Source organism: Podarcis vaucheri, assembly GCF_965113315.1.
Source record: "Podarcis vaucheri genome assembly, chromosome: 12".
NCBI lineage: Eukaryota > Metazoa > Chordata > Lepidosauria > Squamata > Lacertidae > Podarcis > Podarcis vaucheri.
This window is the reverse complement of record NC_138750.1, coordinates 38,975,305-38,993,367: the sequence shown is the minus strand read 5'-3', so window position 1 is coordinate 38,993,367 and position 18,063 is coordinate 38,975,305. Positions and strand designations below refer to the sequence as shown.

Here is an 18,063-nt window from a genome sequence, read left to right as displayed (position 1 = left end):
GATTTGAAGGGTAGCTATGAGTTCAATATAACTTGTAAATCTTGCCTGGGACTCTGAAATTTAGCTCTGGATGTTTGCCAGTCTCAGAACTAATGACACCAGTGGTGGGGAACCTTTTTCTGGGTTCTGGGCAAATTTCCAGAGACCATATGCCAGTGAAGGTAAAGCAGTAAATGTAAACGTTTTCTTCCTATAGTATTATCAGATTCAAGGACACCTTGCAGCGAGGCAAGGCTGCATCAGAGGCAAAACAGGACCAGTGAGAGGTGTGGCTTGCAGAGAGAAGGTGTGGCCTCAGAGAGTTCCAAGGGCCAGACGGAGAGGTCTGGAGGGCCACTCTTAAAAGCCATTCATCCAGAGTAACAGAGGTTTTCTTTTTTTCATTTGAAACTTAAAGCTATGCAAGCAGCAGTCAAGAAGTGAATTAGTAGTTCGGTATCTTATAAATAAAATATAAATAAAATATAAATAAAACAATGATTTGAATAAGATTTTAACAATATATAATTATTTGGTCAAATGGCAGTTCAGATCCTGCGATTGTCTAAATTTTCTTTGTAACAGATATCCAAAAAGTCTTCGTTCCAAGGCACAACCAGAAGCTCTAAAATGCATCTGCCTTAGGAAGACCGTATCTCCAAAAACCGTACAAGACCTGAGTAGGTTCTATACAATTTGACAAGATTGCTCATAACTCTGAGAGCAGTTTCGGCAACCCTTCCCTCGCACCAAATGGGCAGCTATATTTCTCAAGGGTAGCACCTTGGAGGCAAAGGCAAGACTGCTTGGCCACCACTTGAACAAGCCACAAGAAGGAACTCATGACAAAACATTTCAGATTGGATCCAGGCTGAGTCATACTTAGAGAAGAGTGAATGAGCTCAGTGGGTCTGAGCTCTTAGGCATGACTAAGAGTGCAACCCTAACCCATTTTGCCTGGAAGTAAGCCCCACCATATTCAACAGGACTAACTTCCAAGAAGGCATGGTTAGGACTGCAGAGTAAGTCTGGCTCAAACTTGAGAAGTAATTGTCCTGAGAATTAAGAAGCTGGATCCAGACTTAACAGCAACATCCTAAGCATGTCATTTCAAGAGCTGATCAAAACGTTCACTGTGTGTTACCTGTATGGTCCTTGCAGACTGTCTCCATACTTTTGTTCAAATTTTATTTCCTGAGTAAGGGAAACAACCGTTCGGATATTCCCTATTGCTTCTGTTGCAATCTGTAAGAGAGAGAAACACACTGGCTAGTGGGAAAGCAACAAGTTTCCCCAAGTATGACTTTCTTGAGGAAAGAGCTATAAAGAGCAAAACACCAGCGCACTCTTACAGTGTGGCTCTCCACTGATTCTAAAGTGCTCCAGGCTGATCTTCAAGGAGCAGTTACAGGCACCAGTGCATAATTGTTTCCAAGAACCAGTCACAGCCCATGAAGTCTACTATAGAGGGACTTCTTCTCTTTGCTCAAAATGGCACTCTGATCCCTGCAGAAGGGAGGGGATATGGAAAGTGCAGGATCCTCTTGCTTTCTCTCTGCCTCTTCTTTGGTTTTCAGTCTCATGAAGGTGAGACACCACCCTTTTGTTTCTCAGCACCCCTGTTTTGGTTCTAATTCTGGTGGCACTCAACCAGCTGTGTTTGCTGTCAGAGGGAATGGTTTAGCAGAGACTTACCTTCCCTGCACCTTCAAGTTCCTTCTTATCTTTCCTGGCATGTCCAGCCAACATTCTCATTTCAATGAGTCCTCCAATGGCAACGAGTGGCACAACAGCCAAGATGACGAGCGTCAGCTGCCAGCCATACACCAATGATATAATTATTCCTGTCCCGAGGTTAGCAATGTTTTGGGCAAGCATACCCAGTCTGGCCCCTGTAGCCTGAATGAAGGAGGGGGAAACAAAATGTATTAATTTGGGGGGGCTGAACATCTCTCTGTGGCCTTTGGAGTACAACGCCTCCCAGAGTTTGTGAACATGCCATTCCTCAGCTAGTAGGACAAGGCAGAACAGTACAACAGGTTTTTTCCCATTTGTATTTGAGAAGAATGGAACAGTGGGAGAATATAGGGCAAATTGCTGCACACTTACTGAAGATGAAGTATCTTTGGGTACAGAAAGTCGTTCTGGCAATTTGATGCAAGGTTAGCATAGTTGCTGCCCACTACAGTAGTGCCCGTTAGTCTCCAAAATAGTCTGTTTGTATATTTGTAACAAAACCTTGAGCCACACACTGTATCTCAGACTAACCTAACTCACAGGGCTTTTGGGAAGATAAAATGGTGGGTGGGAGGGTGGGAAACCATGTATGCTGCCCTGAGCTTCTTGGAGAAAGGATATAAATGGAGTAAATAAGTTAAGTAAATATTACAGAAACCCCATAGTATCTCTCATCCAAAGGCTTCATCATACCCTTCAACGCTGCCTCTGAAACTATGCATTGCTCTGCGAAGGGCTAAGGAAGCATGTGGCAAAAATTTTGTTTCCAAAACTGTGACCTAGGAGCAAGAGGTGAATGGAGAAACTTGGTAGAAGCTGGTTTCTCTAAATCAGCGATGGAAAACCTAGGAACCTCCATATGTTGTTAAATTACACCTCCCATCATCTTTGATCACTAGTCATGCTGGCTGGAGCCAATGGAGGTTGAAGCGAGAAGAGGAATACTCCGATGAGAGTGAGATTCAGGCAACTTCCTTGTTGGGGGTGGGGGAAGAGAACTGCCAGTCACTTACTCATCACCCTTCCTTATTCATCTGGAGGACACAGTCCTGCTATCCTTCTCTAACTCAGAGAATGTGTCCCTGCAATACTATTAGGTATATCCTCAATCACAGAGAGTTTTCTGTAGCTGCCTTAGGAAAAGAAAGCTTCCGCCAGAAGGGCCACTTTGGAGCTGTCCAGGGTATTTTCTCGTATTGTTCCCCTGCTTCCCTCGAGAGCTTTGCTAGAACTGGACAGCACGCCCAACTCTAAGTCAAGTTCAAAGTCTCAGAAGTGATGCCTATGTCCAGGGTTTCTGCAAAACTACTTCACAGTTATTGATAAACTTTCCAACTGCGCAAGAACCCAACCAAGTTGCCTTTGAGCACAGCCTATTTAAGCCTCTCGCTTTAGCCATCTCTCGTTGGCAGTGTCTTTGAAATACACAACTGGAAATGACTAAAATATGGTTTAGTGCCACATACAAACTTAGTTAGCATGTGGAACTCAGGCGTGAGAGTTGCCCTGGATAGCCTACAACACAACTACGTAGAATCATCAAGAGAATGAGAATTGGGGGGAGGGTACAGATGAGTATTACTTACACCTTTTACTTCAGAAGCATCAAGAGCAAGTCTTGTAGTCAACGCTCCAGTATTGTTTTTAGGGTCATCAAACCAAGCAATGTCCTAGAAATACACAATACATTTTAAGGTACCAGCACAATCCTGGCTACAATAGCATTGCAAATCCAGTTTTTGCTGTTCAGATTCTGGAGGGCAAGATATTTTAAAATATATTTAATTAGGGTCATTATTCATTTGTAGAGTTGTAGTCTTGCACCTAGTAACTAATTCCTAAAACCCAGTGAAGTCAACAGATTTCTCCCCCCCCCGCCCCCCGCATCTAAATAGATTGGGTCAATCATGCTCTTGTGGTTTCTGAGCTCAGAGGTTTCCAAACATGTTGGCTGAGAGTAACACAACTAATTAAGGGTTTGTATGGGTAATTTTTTTCTTTGAACATCAGATCTCCGTGCCATATAGACTTCTTAGTTTTGACACTTTCAAATGCAATTTACCACTGAAGAAAGTTGCTGTTCAAGGAACACAACTCAACCCCCTCCCAGGTGAAAGGAACTACTTGGGTGATTTTCTTGGATGTGGGCTGTAGATCAGGTGTGGGGAACCTTTTGCCCTCCAGATATTGCTGAACTACAACTCCCATTATCTCTGGCCATATTACTAGGGCTGATGGGAAGTGCAGCTCAGTGACACCCGAAGGGCCACATATTTCCCAAACTTGCCGTGGAGGATTGGCTTATTGCAATGTTGGAAGGGGGAAGAAGAGAAGAAGAGTTTGGATTTGATATCCCGCCTTTCACTCCCCTTCAGGAGTCTCAAAGCGGCTAACATTCTCCTTTCCCTTCCTCCCCCACAACAAACACTCTGTGAGGTGAGTGGGGCTGAGAGACTTCAAAGAAGTGTGACTGGCCCAAGGTCACCCAGCAGCTGCATGTGGAGGAGCGGAGACGCGAACCCGGTTTCCCAGATTACGTGACTACCGCTCTTAACCACTACACCACACTGGCTCTCGATGGCACAGTTCAATATTGCAACCCGTTTATTGGGCTAGCGCAGGATAAAAACTGAAATCAGTTTTTATCCTGTGCCAGCTCAGTAAAGCAAACAAATCTCTCCCTTAGAATACCTGTCTAAGCATTGCTTGGAATCCCATGTAGCGAAGCTTCAGTGTAAGGATCTCTCCAGCCCTGCCAAAGGTGAAACCCTGAAAGAGAAGGTTTCCTGCATAATTGGATGCTGCCGGTTTTGATATTCTTTTTTGTATCTTTATTTTATACCTTATTATGATTTAATAATACAACAACAACAACAACATTTGTACCCCGCCCATCTGACTGGTTTGCCCCAGCCAATCTGGGCAGCTTACAGCATATATAAAAACATAGACATTTTTAATTTGGTTGTGTCCTTTTGGATGTTTTATTGTTTATGACTACTTTTGTTATGTTTGCAATTATGTATTTTTTCATGTTGTAAGCCACCTTGAGCATGGTTTTAACAATGGAAAGGTGGCATACAAATAACATTAAGCAAACCAGAGTACAAGCAACTTAGCTACTTTGCATTCCGTATGAGAAAAATAAGGCATTGGGAGAAAACACTCATCCTGCCAGAGGGATCAACAGGTTTGGTGTTTAGCTCCTTCCCTGCTTCAGTCTCTATTCCTCTGATCTTGATCTGGGTTCCTGAATGGGCTGCAATGGGGCACTAGGCTGCAAAATTCTCCAAACATGCCATTCGCCAAAACGACTGGAGCCGTATGGCTCAAGTGGATATTGCTTTCTTATAACAGGAAGGAAATCACAACAATGTATAATATGGGCAGAATAATTCAAAATAAGTTGTACTGGCATGACAGCCAAGCACAATGTTTTCCAAAAGCAAAATATCTGTTTTCTTTGAGCTACACAAGCACTGCATCAGTTTATGATAATACTACAAGAATGTTTTTCCAGTACTGAATTTGAGAGTCAAGACTCAAACTACTGGCTCTTGCTGGAAATGCCAGAAGTATGCCATGACAAGTGTATGGGCCTTATTCTGTAGTTAGAAGAACTGTTCTGTATTCAGGGTCTAAATAGAATTTACAGGATATATGATGAAGCTCTCAGGCCAATGTATTAAGATCAAGGCTTCTGACATTAATAACTTGTTTTGTTATCTGATATGTTTATGATGTAATCATGGATATTTTGATGGAAAGCTTATGCTGGGCACACCTAAAACATTGTTGCATTCAAACATTTTGCCTTATTTGCAGTTTTGCAATTTCAACAGCAAATCAATATTCTGCACATCTGTCAATTCAAATTTGCTACAGTGATCCTTGTGAATTTGAAAGATGTCTGATATAGTTCTGCACACAAAGGAACTATATAATCCACTAGAATTAAATACACTATGTTGGTCCATCTTCAAAAATTAATCTAAATTCTTTGGATTAAAAGTAATGTCACTTCTTCAAAACAAACAATAGTTCTGTGAGTTTCTGAATACTTTCAGGATCTGGCCAGAAAAGTAAGAACAAAGCAAATGCAACTTACCTGAAGGAAAAATGTTACAAAGGATATAATCCCAAGTGCTAAGAATAGCAATGAATACATATTGCTCTTTTCTCGTACTATGTCTGGATCATTCAGTGTAAAAATCTATGGAACAGTAATCTCAGTGTTAATTTTCTTTCATTAACTTATCTTTAAATACTTCACCTTCCTTACTTGTACTGAAACTCATTCTCTTAAGTATAAAATGTGCAATATAAAAAGTAAAATCATATATATCTCTAAACAGATGAATTACTGCTTATCAGTTATGAATTAGCTCGTACATATCAATAACCCTAAAAACAATGTTCTGGGTAGATATTGCTCACTTAGATTTTCTTTGCATTGTGCTGCAATGTTTCTCCTGAGGCTATATAATAGTACAAGAGAGACATACATTGAAAATATGTAACTAAAAAATACATCAATTCTTGCTCCCAGAAGGAGGTTTCCTGTTATTGGCTGCAGCCCAGAGGGCCACTGGAGGAATTGTATATTTGTGGCTTCCAAGTCTGCATTTACCATTGTTATTAGACTCTATAATAGTAGTCATGCGCAAAGACTGGCAAGCCACTTTCAAAACATGGGCAGTTAAGAGCAGGTTCCAATGATGATCAAGAAACTGAGTTCATTTTGAGTGAGAAGGCCAATTCAGAGCTTGCCTAAATAAATGAGGAAACATTTGGTCTGAAGGCAGTTTAACACACATATTTTGGGTACACTGATTTGCGGGGGTGGCTGTTAGGGCCAAAAGGCAGTTTGGAAATATTTTTATGAATAGCTTCAAAAAGGTAGGAGCAATCATCTGCTCAGTAATACAGGAGTACAGTGGACACTCAGGTTGTGAACGTGATCCATGAAAGAGGCACGTTCGCAACCCGCAGCATTTGCACCCCTCAGCAGCGTGTCTGCGCATGCGCGGGTTGCAATTCGGCGCTTCTGTGCATGCGCAAAGTGCAATTTAGCACTTCTGTTCATGTGCAACCGCCAAAACCTGGAAGTAACCTGTTCTGGTGCTTCCGGGTTTCGGCGCATGCGTAACCTGAAAAAGCGCAACCTGAAGCGCCTGTAACCCGAGGTATGACTGTATTATGAAAATCTCCACGGGGACATTGAAGTGCCTAAGAGCAAGCACTATGTATTGCATTCTGTGAAAGTAATCCCCAATTGAGAATGGGAAAATCTGTCGGGTTTCGTTTCTCCCAGTTTTTGATTCCTCCAATCTTAATTTCGGTTATCCACATTTCCACGTAATTTTGTGGGTGTTGGGTTTTTTTTAAGTCCTCATGAAAAATCATCAGCATTTTAGTGTGAATTTCCCCTAATAAGCCCACATCTGTATACAATTTTGCCTAATAAACTCATTTCAGACATGTGCATTTTTAGGCACACCTTATCCTAGCAAATGCATTTTTGCACACATTACTTGGCTGCAATGTTGCGTTCCAAATTTCGGAGATGTGTGAATTTCAAAGGATGGTTGCATTTCAGTCCTTGTGTTGTTTCCGAAACTGCAAATCAGGCAGCTTTCCTTTAAATGTGAACTGAATTGAAATTAACCATCATCCATACCATTAACTAACATTCACCTACATTTTGCTATAGAAGAACTGCCCCCTAATTTTCCCTCTACACAGATCCGAGTTTCTCAGTGCAAATTCTCTCTTGAAGGCTCAATTCTGGCCTGAATGTTTTCTACATCTAAATGTAGTTTTGGAATGGATGTCAGAGACAGAACTTACTATATACTCACCCCTATGATTTCAGAGAATATGACTGAAAACGCAGGCTGCAACGCTCCATTGATGATTGCAGAAAATGTTCCCACCAAAAAGTAAGGCCATTCAGACACATTCAACTTCATTATCTTCAGAAATGAAACTGAGGGCAAATTTTCCTTCTAGAAGACAGGAGAATGTTTTATGCAGTGCTCTCTGCCCTTTTCTGGCCTCCATTCATAAACTCTCTATATTTGTTGCTTTTCTTTTTACAGGAAATATGGTGTTGATCTAGGAAACGCCCGTGGTTCTGTTTGCTCCCTGTAGACCTTTGTCTATTTCAATTACCACAGTCTCTCCAGGGTATTGGGCAGAGCTAATTCTTGTCACCTATTCTTAACCTGCATATTTGACTTTCTGTACACAAAACCTGTACCACTGGATTATGACCCTTCCCTTAAATGAAGAGAAATCAACTGGTGAACCAAAGTAGAAAGACTTTGTGATGGGTCTTCACTAAGGAAAGTCTCGAAAAAGGAGGGAGGAAGATCATTTAACTGAGAGCGGTTACACATTGTACATTTGTTTGCTGCTGCATGTGTTTTCTTCCACCAATTTGTAAAGTGTGAACCGCAGACACACATCCTTCAACATCCAGGCTCAGACTTTGGGGATCCCCCCACCAAATCAAGGCTGTCAGGTGTATCCAAAACAAGAGCCACTCTTATGGAGGGGAGCAACTACTCGGGATGCAGTAAGGTAGGAGATGAGCCCTGAAAACCAAAGGGGTCATCAGAGCAAGAGCCTGCATAGAGGGACATAGTATAAGAAAAGCAGAAGAATATAAGATCAGCCAGGAACAGGAAGATGCAGACCTGAAAACAAGTCTTGGCACATGTCTTGGTGTACAAAGGTAAAGGTCCATTAGGTCCAGTTGTGGACGACTCTGGGGTTACACGCTCATCTCGCTCTATGGGCCGAGGGAGCTGGCGTTTGTCTACAGACAGCTTCCAGGTTGTGTGGCCAGCATGACTAAGCCGCTTCTGGTGAACCAGAGCAGCACACGAAATGCCGTTTACCTTCCCGCCGGAGTAGTACCTATTTATCTACTTGCACTTTGACATGCTTTAGAACTGCTAGGTGGGCAGGAGCCGGGACTAAGCCACGGGAGCTCACCCCATCGCGGGGATTCGAACCGCCGACCTTCTGATTGGCAAGCCCTAGGCTCTGTGGTTCAAACTTTGGTGTACACACAAAGCACAATTAGCACTGTTGCAATTTAAAGCCGAGACACTTACAGGCTGAACAGTTTGGACCTCAAGGTCTTTGTCCTGCTCTTCTGGCCTTTTCAAGCTCTTGCGAGTTGAACGCCGTCGCACTCCATTTGCCAATAAGTCTTTTAATGCCTCTTTTGACATGCCTTTTCCGTCAATGAGCTCATTTTCATCTGAATGAACCTCAGTTTCAATTGACTGAAATAAGAGAGCAGAAGTTTTGAAAGAGATTTGGATTTCAAAATGCTGGTGTGAAATGTTTATAGAATTACTGTATTTTCCCGTGTATAAGACTAGGGTTTTTTCCCTAAAAAAGAATATCAAAAATTAGGGGACATCTTATACACGGATAGTGCCAAGGGTGGACTGCCGATTGGTTGTTGCCGCAAAAATAGGGGGCATCTTGTACATGGGGGTGTCTTACAAACGGAAAAATACAGTATATACACTGAACTGAGAACAATAAAAGCTGAACATATTAAACAACTCTGAGGACCGTTAACAGGCTACAGCTTCCAGAATTCTTTGCAGGGAGCCACAACAGTCGCTAGGACTGTGCATATAGGAAAAGAGGTTGCATTGCAGCATCAGTTCCCAAAGGACTTGGTGGAGTTGGGACACAGGGACGAATAGGAACAGAACTCAGTTCAAGAGGACTTACATGCCAACGTGACAAAAGGGGAGAAAAGAAAAGAAATGAACCAGTACCTGCATATTAACAAGTTTGAAATAAACTCCTTTCTTTGCCATGAGCTCATTATGTGTCCCTTGCTCTGTGATGGAGCCATCTTCAAAAGCAGCTATGAGGTCTGCGTTGCGGACTGTAGATAACCGATGAGCGATTACAATAGTTGTGCGACCTTCCCTTGCCTAAAGAGACATATTCAGATTCAGTTAACATTGCCCTATGTTCACAAGTCTTTGCATCACATTTTACACAGAGACTTTAATTCATCAAGGGCAGCCCAGTCTACACTTACTGGCAGTAGCTCTCTAAGATGATCTGCCATTGAGCTATGGGCCTTGCTCAAAATTGCAAAGGAAAAAGCAGTCAGAATGCAGCAGGCACACCAACTCAATATTTGTTTGAAGGGGGTCCAGCCCCCCACTCCAATATTGAGGGGGTCCAGTGCAACTGCACTGGCCTATGCAGTGTCAGGAGACATGTGTGATATCAAGCAATGCACACATGACAACACACGCACACAACACGCACCAGCCCCCTCCCCCAATCTTGGAGGGAACCTGGTGCCACTGGTACGTAGATGGACTAGCATCTGGTAGCTTTCTACCCCAGTACCGCCTATCCCAGGGAATGCAGCCTTAGAGCCAATCAGGCATTGTCCTAATTTCATACGAGTAGCAAGTAGGGAAAGCAAAGATGGGAAAGTATGTTTCAGAGAGGGAAATGGCAGAAAGATGCTGAGAGATGGGAGGGGAGCCAGCACCACCCACTTTTGGCTCTGACCCCATTCACCAACACTATGCAGTCCTCAAAAGATCAACTCTGTGGGGATGAGACACTTGGCAGGAAAAAGGCTTCTGCGCTGTTTGGTAGTGACTCTTCAGGGTTCCAGGCAGGAGTCATTCCCAGCCCCAGAGGATTGAATCCAACACCTTTTGTATCACCGAGCTTTGATTCTTCAGTTTCTAAGGATCTCTCACACAGTCATCATGGCTTAGTTCTGCCCTCTTCCCGGTTTATTAGCAGAAGAAAGGTCCTCTGCACACGCTCAGATGCACCACCTGTTGCGTTTAAAACCACTTGCGCCAAACTCTTCCAGGGCACAGAAATATTTTTATCTTTATTTGACCTCAACAGGAACTCAGCAAGAGAGCAACTGATCAGCCCAAGTACAGCCAGAGAGTGGCACACCCAGGAATGGAGCTGAATTTGGATCTTCCGCAAGGTAATTCAGCAACACACCGCATGACACTGAACTGATTTGACCTGAAGCCTTTTCTGGTTCTGGTCCAGGAAGAGGTGAAAGGATGGTTAGCTGTGCCTAGCCAGCTTTCAAAGTCTTTTTTTTTTAGTGTAAAATTTAGCATACATTACTTTTGTGCTGAAACCTTTTGGCGTCTGGTTACCCTGCTCATTAATCTTTAATTTGAGTTAACATTCCTCACAGCCAGGAACAATCCATAGAAACCCCGGGAAGGTAACTAATTAACCAGATATTGCACCAGCGCTTCCCATCCTTATCTCACACGTCCACAGTCCCCCTTTAGCTTTCAACATCAGGAACAAAAGCAGGTACAGAGGCTTTTTGAAACAGACTCCTGGGCTTCTCTGCAATTCCCATAGGGATCTGTCAATATTGATTACAACACACCTGCTCTGTTTCGGGATGGTGACCCATCCATCCTTCAAAACAATATTCTCGATTTCACTTTCAAGTAAGGCATGCTTTAATTGCCTCTCCTAAACTGAAATATGCATACAGAAGACAACCAGATCGTTATAAGCAGCTCCCTTTTAAAACAACGCTGTTTTTGAAATGCATTTAAGCGTATTTGCTGGCATCCAAGAGAGTGCCCTGTATAGAGAGGCTGGCGTGAGGAAGACCCCTCCATTCTGTCAATTCCCTCCTCCAACTTCAGTCCCCTGCTGTAACTCATCGCAGGCTCTTCATGGAGGTTCCCTGACCTTCAGGTAGGGATGGGCAAAGGCAGATTTTGCTGCCTGGTGTGGAGCAGCAAATGCCCACCCTCCAAATCAAAGGGCAAGGCTGGCTCCTGCGGCAGAAAATCCCATGTCCCAAGCAGCTGGCATCCATCTTTCTCAAGAGACAAGGAAGTGTGCCTCCAGGGGAGAATCACAGTGCCTCCTGTGGTGCAGAGACCGGTAACTTGTAACTGCTCCCAGATAGGTTTTGCTGATTAGCAGCACAGAAGCGACCTCTCTGGGGTGCAATCCTGGGTTGCCCAAATGACAAGGCCCACCCCCTGCCTCAGCCTTGCTGATGTGGTCCAAAGGAAAGCAGAGCAAGATGCTTGACACCAGCTTGGCTGAAGGAGTTGCCAGAAGGGACTCCACTCTGGATTTGTGCAGTGTTTACTTTTTTAGCCTTTTCTTCTCCTGAAGATGTCCCACAAGGCAGTAGGCATGGGTTTACTCCAAAGGCCTTTCTCGCCAATGAGTATAGCCACAAGGCAGCAGAGGGTTAGGATCAGAGTTTTCCTTCTCCTAGAGGGGCTACTTTCCCAGCCCCATCTGCCCCTCACTTCCCTCTATAGCACATGAAGAAACGGCATGATTGACTGTTGGACCCACTATTGGTCTCGTCCACTCAATCCGTCAGAGCCTTTCTTCGCATGCCTTTCTTCTTCCCTATCTCACTAGGGGTGTGAGACCCATTGGCTACCCTCACCTGGTTCAGCTGGCCAGTCAAAAGCCATTTCCTGGGGTGTGGTCGCTGTGGCATGTTGACAGCTTCTGGGAGACACAGGTGAGAGCTGAGTGCAGGGTGGGGACCAAAGATGGACAAACTACCCCAGAAGGAGCACAACAACATGTTCTTCACCCCTCCCCTAACACCCCTCCCATACATATACAGTGGTACCTCGGGTTAAGAACTTAATTCGTTCTGGAGGTCCGTTCTTAACCTGAAACTGTTCTTAACCTGAGGTATCACTTTAGCTAATGCGGCCTCCTGCTGCCACTGCACCGCTGGTGCGCAATTTCTGTTCTCATCCTGAGGTAAAGTTCTTAACCTGAGATGCTATTTCTGGGTTAGCAGAGTCTGTAACCTGAAGCATCTGTAACTTGAAGCGTCTTTAACCCGAGGTACCACTGTACTCCCTAACAGTATAAATGCAACAATAAGTTCAAATGACTGAAACTTTGCTGCCCTTTCACGTCAGCGGGAGAGAAAGAGGCAGGAAAGGCCCATCATGCAATGAGATCGCTGCTCTCATAATGAAACCTGTTATTCATCTTAAGTTATTTGTAAACCATTCATTTTCTACTATGCAAGGTTTTCACAGGGAAACAGACCTTGTCCAATGCTGCCTGAACCACAGCTTCACTTTCGGTATCCAAAGCTGACGTAGCCTCATCCAGCAACAGGATCTTGGGGTTGCGGACAAGAGCACGGGCAATTGCTATCCTTTGCTTCTGTCCTCCACTTAGCTGGGCTCCTCTTTCTCCAACCATAGTGTGAAATGTCTGCAAAACAGGGGGGGAAAACCAGCAACAGCTCAGAACCAATAAATGATGTTATGGGCTGATATATTATGTCAGGGTTAGGGAGTAATTTTTGGCCCACAGATGGCATTTTCTCTTGGGGAGGAGGACTGCATGCTAATAGTGGGTGGAGCCAATGCAAGAGTGGGTGTGGCCAGCATGTCCACTTTGTTTACACCCACTCATGTTCAAGGGCATCCTTTAAACTGAGAGTTAGTTTATTTTCACCTTCCTGTGCATGTTGGCTCCACCCACCACTGACAGAGGGCTGGCTAAGAGGGGACATGTGTTTACTCCACACACATGTCCACACTGACATTGCACACCCCTCACCATGAAACTTTTCCTGCATGAATATCATCTCTATTGAGGAATTCTGAGGCCCAGACCATAAGTCATCCTGGAAAATTTAATCTAAATAACTGAATAAATATACAAGCGTGTTATGTGTGTTTTGCTTGCTGAAAACACACCACGTGTTCAGTGGCTAGAAAAATACTTGCACCAAGCACCAGGCATTTCAAGAAACATTTCTGGGTTGTTTATTTGCCTAGGAAGGTTCATCTATATTTAGAGAAATAATAATAATAATGTGTGTGAAAATAGACCTTATAGCCAACATGCACAGGAAGGTGAAAATAAACTAACTCTCAGTTTACAGGACGCCCTTGAACCGCTGCCCTTTCTAACAATTGAACTTAAAAAAATAGATTAAAACATGAGGCCTGTATTTAAACTTCAACAACTGATTTTAATATTTAAAAAAGCCTTGTTTTAGTGAATCTCTTGCTAGCAATAGTGGCAGCCCTAACGCACACAGGCCTCATTAGTATTATACATTTAAATCAGTATCATATCGTTTTAAACAGTCATGGCTTCTCCCAAAGAATTCTTGGAGCTGTAGTCTGTTACAGGTGCTGAGAGCTGCTAGGAGTCCTCTATTCCCTACCCACCCACCCCCAAACAACTATTCCCAGTGTGGTCTAACAATAAATTCCTCTTCCCGGGAACACACACTTATTCCACTGTTACCTTCACCCTCCAGGTTCCTTCCCTGTCTTTGTCAATCCCCTCACACTGATTTTCATGTGTTGCTTTGTGAAGCATTGTGTGCATGGTGCCACATAAATAATAAAGACCTTCAACCTTTAACTTAAAAAAAAAAATCCCCCAAGATATAGGAAACACTGTTAATTCTTCTTCCAGACTCCACATGAGACTTTTAAAAAGCTGCAGCCTTCCCTAACCTGCTGCCCTCTAGATGTTTGAGCTACAAAGCCCATCAGCCCCAACCAGGATGGGCAATGGTCAGGAATGATGGGCACCATAGTCCAACAATATATGGAGCACACCGGGTTGGATAACAAGCCTCATATAACCTGTGCTATACCTCAAAGGAAAATATATTAAAGATGATATATAGATTGTATTTGACCCCTAGCAAGCTCATCAAGATGTATAAAAAGGATCTAACTTATGCTGGAAGTTCCAAGAGACCGAAGGTACATTCTTTCACATGTGGTGGAAGTGTAAGCAAGCCAAAAAATATTGGGATATGATTTATGGAGAATTCAAAAATATTTTAAAGACAACAATCCCCAAAAATCTGGAAGCTTTCTTATTGGGAATAACCAATGTTGACATCCCTAAGAAGGTACTCAACCTCTTTCTCTATGCAACTACAGCTGCAAGAACCATCTATGTGCAAAAATAGAAAGAACAAGAAATTCCAACAAAAAAGGATTGGTTAAATAAACTAATAGAATATGTAGAATTGGCCAGCATTGCAACTAAAATCAGCAAGCAAGACGAGACTTGGCTGAGGGAGGAGTGGAAATTATTCGCAGATTATTTAAAAACGATATAATTGTCAGATACCGTAAATCTACAAGCAGGATTTGGTGTGTGAGAAGCAGTAATTAACAACTGGGCTAGAGATTAGAGTGAAAATGGGTTGTTAAAAAGGAGGCGCAGCACAACAAGGAACAAAAGGGAAGCCTTTTCACAACTGTATTCACAACTGTATATATTGAAATTAGGGGGGGGGGACAAGCCTCATATAACCAACATGCTTAAATCTAATTGATGCATGAAGGGGTTAACATCATAGAGTAAGCTGTCCTGCCAGGCTTAGCTAGGCACACCCCCTCACCTTGGGAGGAGGGTAATCAAGCCTATTGTTGTTCTTCTGTCTACTTGAGTGCCTCAGCGTGATGTGGTCTAAGCTCAGACCACATGGTTTTTATAAGCCATTCTTGAGTTCCTGTACCAACAATTCAAGAACTTTCACCACTGTAACTAAGCCAAGTTTTTCCTGTCTGTGTTTTCTGACTGATGTATGGAAAACACATGAACATGACCTTTGGAGAGTTTGTAAGTAACCCATTTTAAACTTATCAAACACAGGGTCTTTTCTATGCTAAGGGAAGAGGGATGTTTTGGAACTCACAAGGGCATGTTTTAAAGCTCTTACAGCATATATTTCCATGCTTTACTTTGCTATATAACTTGTGATTTTAAATTGAACCTGGGGTTCTCTCACCAAAGACTACTCGCCCCAAAACTTGGATCTTGACACCCAGTGAATTCTCCTTGCCACTAACACAGGTTAGAGAAGGCAGCCTTCAGGCAATATTTTATTCTGCTTGGTTTATTTCAGCTTTTAAAAAACTACACAAGGCATTAAAATAAGATAAGCAGAGGAGGGTATCCTAATTTCTCACATTGGGCAGTTTCATGATGAAGTCATAAGCATTGGCTTCCTTGACAGCTTTTTCAATCTCTTCCATGGTGACGTCTTCACGGCCGTATCGAATGTTTTCTGCAATCGTGGTTTGAAATAACACAGGCTCCTGGTTCACCACACCTATAATCTCCCTCAGGTACCTTAAGTTCAGGGTCTTGATATCCTGATCATCAATGGTAATCTAAAATGAAGCACACACAAATCGCACAAGAGAGTTCCACTCAGAACTCAGAATAAATATTGGCAAACTGTCATAAAAAGAATGTGTGAAGTAAAAGGGAAAATATTATCATGGGTATAGTACATGGTTTGAAAAGGGGAGTGGAAGAAAGGGGCATATCTAGTCAGGAAAGTAGGGAGAGGGTGTTGGATAGGGACAGGATCAGACACAGCCTATTACTAGTGGTAGTCAGCTGCAAGGTTTTCATGGAAGAGGGATAGACAAATCTGAGATAAGCCCGACAAAGCAAAGAAAAAGAGGAAATAGACCATCTCCCTAGTCAAGGAGGACGGCACGAGCATGTAAAGCAGGAGTGGCTAAACTTCCTTATTTATTTTATTTATTTAGGGCATTTCTTCCCCACCTTTTCCTCTGGCATAGGGCACCCTGTGCGCTTCATAGCATAGGGAACCCTGGTCTCCCAGCTCCTAGCCTCTCACTACCACACCACACTGCTACAGTCTGAGGGCTGCATTCAGCCTTGGCCAACCCTTTAGTGGTTGTGTGCTACTGGTGGGTGCGGCCAACCCAGAGTCTCACATGCACACACAGGATACACAGCCCCTGACACACACACACACCCCTCTGCAACTGATCTATGCAGATCAGCTGAGGAAGGGGAGAAATATTGCCTCCTCCCTGCTCATCAAATTATCAATGTAATGACTAGCAAAGGAGTAAATTGCCTCTTCGTTAAGGCACTGGCGTATGACCATCCCAGCATTGCATCTATTTGTTTTCCTTCTTTGTTGTCATAAAAATAAGTGAAGGGTGTTTTTTTTTGGGGGGGGGGGTTGGAGGGGATAGATCTGTCCCTGAACTGGGAGTTAGCCACCCCTGATGTAAAGAAACAGAGTTTCGGTTAGTTTAGGCTGGATCTGGAGGAGGAGATGTCAGGAAAAGTTGTAAGGCGGGGAGACAGGCAGAGGTCCAGGAGGAAGAAGAGCTGTTACCACTTGAGACCTGCAAACTCGCCTTGCAACTGATTCTGAACTCCACCTTCTCTATTGCAGCACACATGCTGCCCCAGATTTAAAGCACATGGCTCTCTCGCCAAAGAACCCAGGGAACTGTACATTCCTTGGGGAAGCCATGCATTTTAGAGGCATGGTGCGGATGTGGAACTTCATCCCTAGAGTGTTCTGTCCTGCTCCTTCCTGTTGAACTCCCAAGACCTTGTTATACTTCCTGGTTTTCATTCTGTACAGCCCAGAGTTCTGCCTCCCAGTTTTTATGCTGAATTGTTTTATCCTGCTCTTGGTTTTATTGTTTGAAATAGGTTTCAGCTCCATTTCAACTGTTTTTACTGCATTTTATGTGTTTTGACTAATTCTTTCATAACTAGCTTTGAGTTTATATTATAAAGAAAAGCAAGTGTAAGAATTTCATCTGAAGAATATTAACAGCAAGACTGACACTATTTACCCTGAATACTTCAGGGCAGATATAGGATATCAGACTTTTACACCCAGGTCAAATAAAATATCCATAATCTGACATTTGATATTGACAGTGTTCAGGGGGGGGGGGACATTTTATGGGCATTTGGCTCAAGTATCTTACCATGCCTTCAATAGGATCATAAAACCTCTGGATCAGCTGAACAGTCGTACCTTTCCCACAACCGCTACTGCCTACCAAGGCCACTGTCTGTCCACTGTTAACTTTCAGATTCAAGCCTTTTAACACCTGGATGAGAGAGGGAGGGGAAACACAATGAGAGCTGCTTTAATTTTATTTTATTTTATTTGCAAGGGTTGTGCAGTATCCAGGTCCTTGGAACGCACAGTCATGATGCAAGCTCAGAGAAAAGTGAGCGACAGTGGAGCACATTCATAAGTACAAATCAGACACAGCAAGTTTCCCTGACACAAACACCTGTAATTGGAGGCAGTGATGCTTCGGAATACCAATTGCTAGGTGCTCACTTGGAGGACAGATCCTGAAGCTGAGGCTCCAATACTTTGGACACCTGATGAGAAGAGAAGACTCCCTGGAAAAGACCCTGATGCTGGGGAAGATGGAGGGCACAAGGAGAAGGGGACAACAGAGGACGAGATGGTTGGACAGTGTTCTCGAAGCTACCAGCATG

General features: G+C 43.4%; 1 protein-coding gene across 4 annotated transcripts in view; it reads right to left on the bottom strand.

Annotated features, from left to right (window-relative positions):
* ABCB1 (ATP binding cassette subfamily B member 1) overlaps positions 1–18,063 on the bottom strand; it is a 54,172-nt gene that overhangs the window by 10,307 nt on the left and 25,802 nt on the right. For all 4 annotated transcript variants that reach the window (XM_082193196.1, XM_082193197.1, XM_082193195.1 and 1 more), the window contains exons 12-22: positions 17,535–17,660; positions 15,729–15,932; positions 12,817–12,987; positions 9,525–9,686; positions 8,841–9,014; positions 7,578–7,724; positions 5,825–5,929; positions 4,408–4,485; positions 3,303–3,386; positions 1,675–1,878; positions 1,124–1,224 (exon numbers count right to left, since the gene is read on the bottom strand). In XM_082193196.1, the coding sequence (XP_082049322.1) occupies positions 1,124–1,224; positions 1,675–1,878; positions 3,303–3,386; positions 4,408–4,485; positions 5,825–5,929; positions 7,578–7,724; positions 8,841–9,014; positions 9,525–9,686; positions 12,817–12,987; positions 15,729–15,932; positions 17,535–17,660 (1,556 nt within the window). The remainder of the gene's footprint in view (positions 1–1,123; positions 1,225–1,674; positions 1,879–3,302; positions 3,387–4,407; positions 4,486–5,824; positions 5,930–7,577; positions 7,725–8,840; positions 9,015–9,524; positions 9,687–12,816; positions 12,988–15,728; positions 15,933–17,534; positions 17,661–18,063) is intronic.